This window comes from Nematolebias whitei, chromosome 13 (genome assembly GCF_014905685.2).
Source record: "Nematolebias whitei isolate Nwh7 chromosome 13, NemWhi1, whole genome shotgun sequence".
In the NCBI taxonomy this organism is placed as follows: Eukaryota; Metazoa; Chordata; class Actinopteri; order Cyprinodontiformes; family Rivulidae; genus Nematolebias; species Nematolebias whitei.
In genome coordinates, this window is record NC_056510.1 from 7,152,018 (window position 1) to 7,155,711 (window position 3,694).

At 45.1% G+C, this 3,694-nt stretch overlaps 1 protein-coding gene across 1 annotated transcript in view; it reads left to right on the top strand.

Moving 5' to 3' along the window:
- Nucleotides 1–3,694, top strand: part of LOC119419496 (inactive dipeptidyl peptidase 10) — a 132,147-nt gene that overhangs the window by 101,088 nt on the left and 27,365 nt on the right. The window contains exons 8-10 of the mRNA XM_037686828.1: nucleotides 781–901; nucleotides 1,371–1,525; nucleotides 2,995–3,092. Of these exons, the coding sequence (XP_037542756.1) occupies nucleotides 781–901; nucleotides 1,371–1,525; nucleotides 2,995–3,092 (374 nt within the window). The remainder of the gene's footprint in view (nucleotides 1–780; nucleotides 902–1,370; nucleotides 1,526–2,994; nucleotides 3,093–3,694) is intronic.

A 3,694-nucleotide genomic window follows, 5' to 3' on the forward strand; every position in this document is an offset into this window, starting at 1 on the left:
CATAATTTATATTTATAACATAATTTATAATATTTATAACATAATTTGTAATATTTATAACATATTTTGTAATATTTATAACATAATTTATCATATTTATAACATATTTTATCATATTTATAACCTAATTTATAACATTTATGACAATTTATAATATTTCTGACAATTTATAATATTTATAACATAATTTACAATATTTATAACAATTTATATTTATGACATAATTTATAATATTTATAACATAATTTATAATATTTATGAAAATTTTTGGCTGAGATCTGACGATTTCATTCATTGACATGAAAAACATGAACACTTCCATTTTCAGCCACTAGGGGCGCTCCTTCGTGTCGCTCCAGACCTCCTGGAGGAGGTCCGCTCCAGACCTCCTGGAGGAGGTCCGCTCCAGACCTCCTGGAGGAAACATCAAATCAGCTGCGTTTCGCTGCCCAGGTGAAATGCAGCTGATTTGACCATTAAAGTGCATTTATTAAGGAAAAGTTCAACTGAGACACACCTTTACTATAATTCTGAGCAAACAAATAATTGTTTTTAAGTGTTAATCTTGTTAAAGTCTTATTAAAGTCCTCCCGTGCACGCTCGCGCACACCGGCCCACGTGTCCAGGTGGTCTGCGGTGACGCGTAATAAGATTCGACTTGCACAACGAAGCGACTTATTTGTTTTTTCCACTTTTTTAGACATTTGGACTGAAGCGACTTGTACGGTGGAAAATACGTTCACGCTCACGCTGTGGATTACGAGTGGTTTGTCTCCGCAGATCTACGTCTTTGAAAACAACATCTACTACCGCTCCCACGTGAAGAGCAGCTCCCTCCGGCTGACGTCGTCGGGAAAGGACGGAGTCGTCTTCAACGGGATCGCCGACTGGCTCTACGAAGGTTTCTCTTTAAACCAGAATCTCTACCGTCGGATAATCTGAGGTTTAATCTGGTCTTGAGCACGCTCGTGTCATGCAGCTGAAGACGCTGGGGATTATAAATCAGAGTATTTGAGCAGAAGAGAGTTATAAAATATTCATGATGTTTGTTGTGCTGCAGAGATCTCCCCTCTGGCTGCGAGGAGTCGATTTATTTGTTTTATTTAAACACAAACTGTCAGTTTGATCAGATTACTCATCTCTCTGGAGGAACAAAGTTATCCAGGCTGACTTTAAATCAGACTTTTAATCCCTCCTGGTGTTAATTATCTTATTATAATTATAGAACAATAAGTGCTGTTTGACCCACAATCAGAGCTGGATTCACGAAGGACGAGTCGGCTTCGTTTTCCACCATGAAGCAACAAATGATGAGCTTTAGGTTCTGTTGGTTATTCTGTGGAGATTATCTGTGGTGTGTGTGCCCCCAGAGGAGATCCTGCAGACCCACGTGGCTCACTGGTGGTCTCCTGACGGGGAGAGGTTGGCCTTCCTGGTCCTCAACGACACCCTGGTGCCCAACATGGCGCTGCCTCGCTTCACCGGCGCCACGTACCCCCGAGGGAAACAGTACCCGTACCCGAAGGTGAGCCCCGTTCAGACGGCGTAATCTCTGCGAACATCTGGATTTTTACACAACAGGGAAAAACAAAAATCTGGTTTGAAACTAAACGAAGTGGAGCTCGTTCTCCGAGCATGTTGGACCAGGTCTGTCCCGGTCTCTGATCCTGAAGGTGCAGTTGTGGAGGGGGTCTGGTTTGGGAACCTCAGGGTCTCGTCTCTGCTTTATGTGGATGATGTGGTTCTGTTTTGTTCTGGCCGAGACCTTCAGCGTGCTCTGGGGCGGTTCGCTGCCGAGTTCTCAGCTCCTCGAGGTCCGAGGTCAGGGTTCTTGACAAACAATGGGTGACCCCCCCCAGGTCAAAACCTCAGGAGTTCAGGTTTCTGGACGTCTTGTTCCTGAGTGATGGATCAGACTTCTTTCATTTTCAGTTCTAGAATTCAGTTTTTGGTGTCACACATCCGGGTCCTTGAGGAAGCCTCAGAGTAATCCCACGCAGATTAACAGATGTATGGTGTAAATTGAGCTGGAGCAGCGGTGCACACGTGAACTTGGCATGAACGCGTGTGCACCACTGCTCCAGATGAAAATGCACCGTGAAGGAAGTTCTTCTTCTTCTTTGGTTTTAGGGCAGATTGAATCCGCTCTGTTGCATCATCGCCTCCTGGCGTCTGAACGCCTGCATTTCTGTAAAAGAAGTTTCCCTCACGTGAAATCTGTCAATCTGCGTTGGATTACGCCGAGGCTTCCTCAAGGACTCGGACGTGTGACACAAAAGAATTTTGGAATTGAAAATGAAAGAAGTCCGACTGAACTTTGAAAACAACAAAATTCTGTTTCAGACCTTTTATTTAAACAGAGACTCGTTTACAGGTGAGACCTGTTTGGACAGACGATAAAAAGCGGTGAAATTAAATAATTAAATTAATTAAATGCAGTTTCGCAGAGTGGTTAGTCCTCCGGTGCAAGAGTTGGGGGTTCAATTCCACCATGAGACGCAGATTGCTGTAAAGAGCTTCGAGTGTCTTGATCAGACAGAAAGGTGATACAAACCATTAAATTCAGTTTCAAACCAGTGGATTTAATTTCAAATTACGTGAATACAGATTCAATCTGAGCGATTCAAATTTCTCCTGAAAGCTCGTGACCTTGACCCTTGGTACCGTGACCTTGAGTAATATTATCTCTTGCTCAACATTTAGACTTGTATTTATTTAAATTTGAGGCTTCTGTTCGTTTTGACAAACACAGTTTATTAAACTGACGACAAGTTTTTACTTCACGTCCCATGATTCAGTAGATGTAACGTTGGAGAGTTCCTGCAGAACGTTACGGTTCCGTTGAGCTTGTTCTCCTCAGTTTCTGTTTTTCTCAGGTTGAGGGACTGTCGGTGGGTTTCTCCATCTATAATTCACTCCAAGTTTCAGCGGCTCCCTCTCACGCGCAGCGTCCAGTTCGGGCTCTTATGTAAGGATGTGTTGTTGTTCCTGCAGGCGGGCCAGCCCAACCCGGCCGTGAAGCTCTACGTCGTCAACATTTACGGGCCGACGCACACGCTGGAGCTGATGCCTCCGGAGACGCTGAAGCTGCGGTGAGGAGACGCGTCTTCACCACGTGATCTTTTCACGCCGACGCTCTGCAGCTGCAGCGTCGTTCACTTTGGGGAACAAACGGGCAAAAACAAAGATTTACTGGTTTCACGGGGGGAGAACGAACAGCGTTGGTGGGGAACCCTGAGGTCTTTGGCTCACGTGAACATTCACTTCAGTTCGTTTCTGCAGCTCAGTCACAACAGAAGTCGACTCAGGTGCTGAACAGAAACATTCACATACTGGACATAGAAAAACCAGTTAGTGAAGTTCTGCATCTAAGGAAGCAGCAGACACGTTGAAGCTAGTCTCCATCCTGAGCAAGCACAAAGGAGACAGTGGAAAGAAAAACTCCTTTTAACAGGAAGAAACCTCCAACAGAACCAGGATCAGGACGAGCGGCTGGGTTTGAGAGAACAGGAAGTAGAAACAGGTGCAGGTGCAGGTGAAGGTGAAGGTGCGGGTGAAGGTGCAGGTGAAGGTGCAGGTGAAGGTGAAGGTGCAGGTGAAGGTGAAGGTGAAGGTGCAGGTGCAGGTGCAGGTGAAGGTGCAGGTAAAGGTGCAGGTGCAGGTGAAGGTGCAGGTGAAGGTGCAGGTGTAGGTG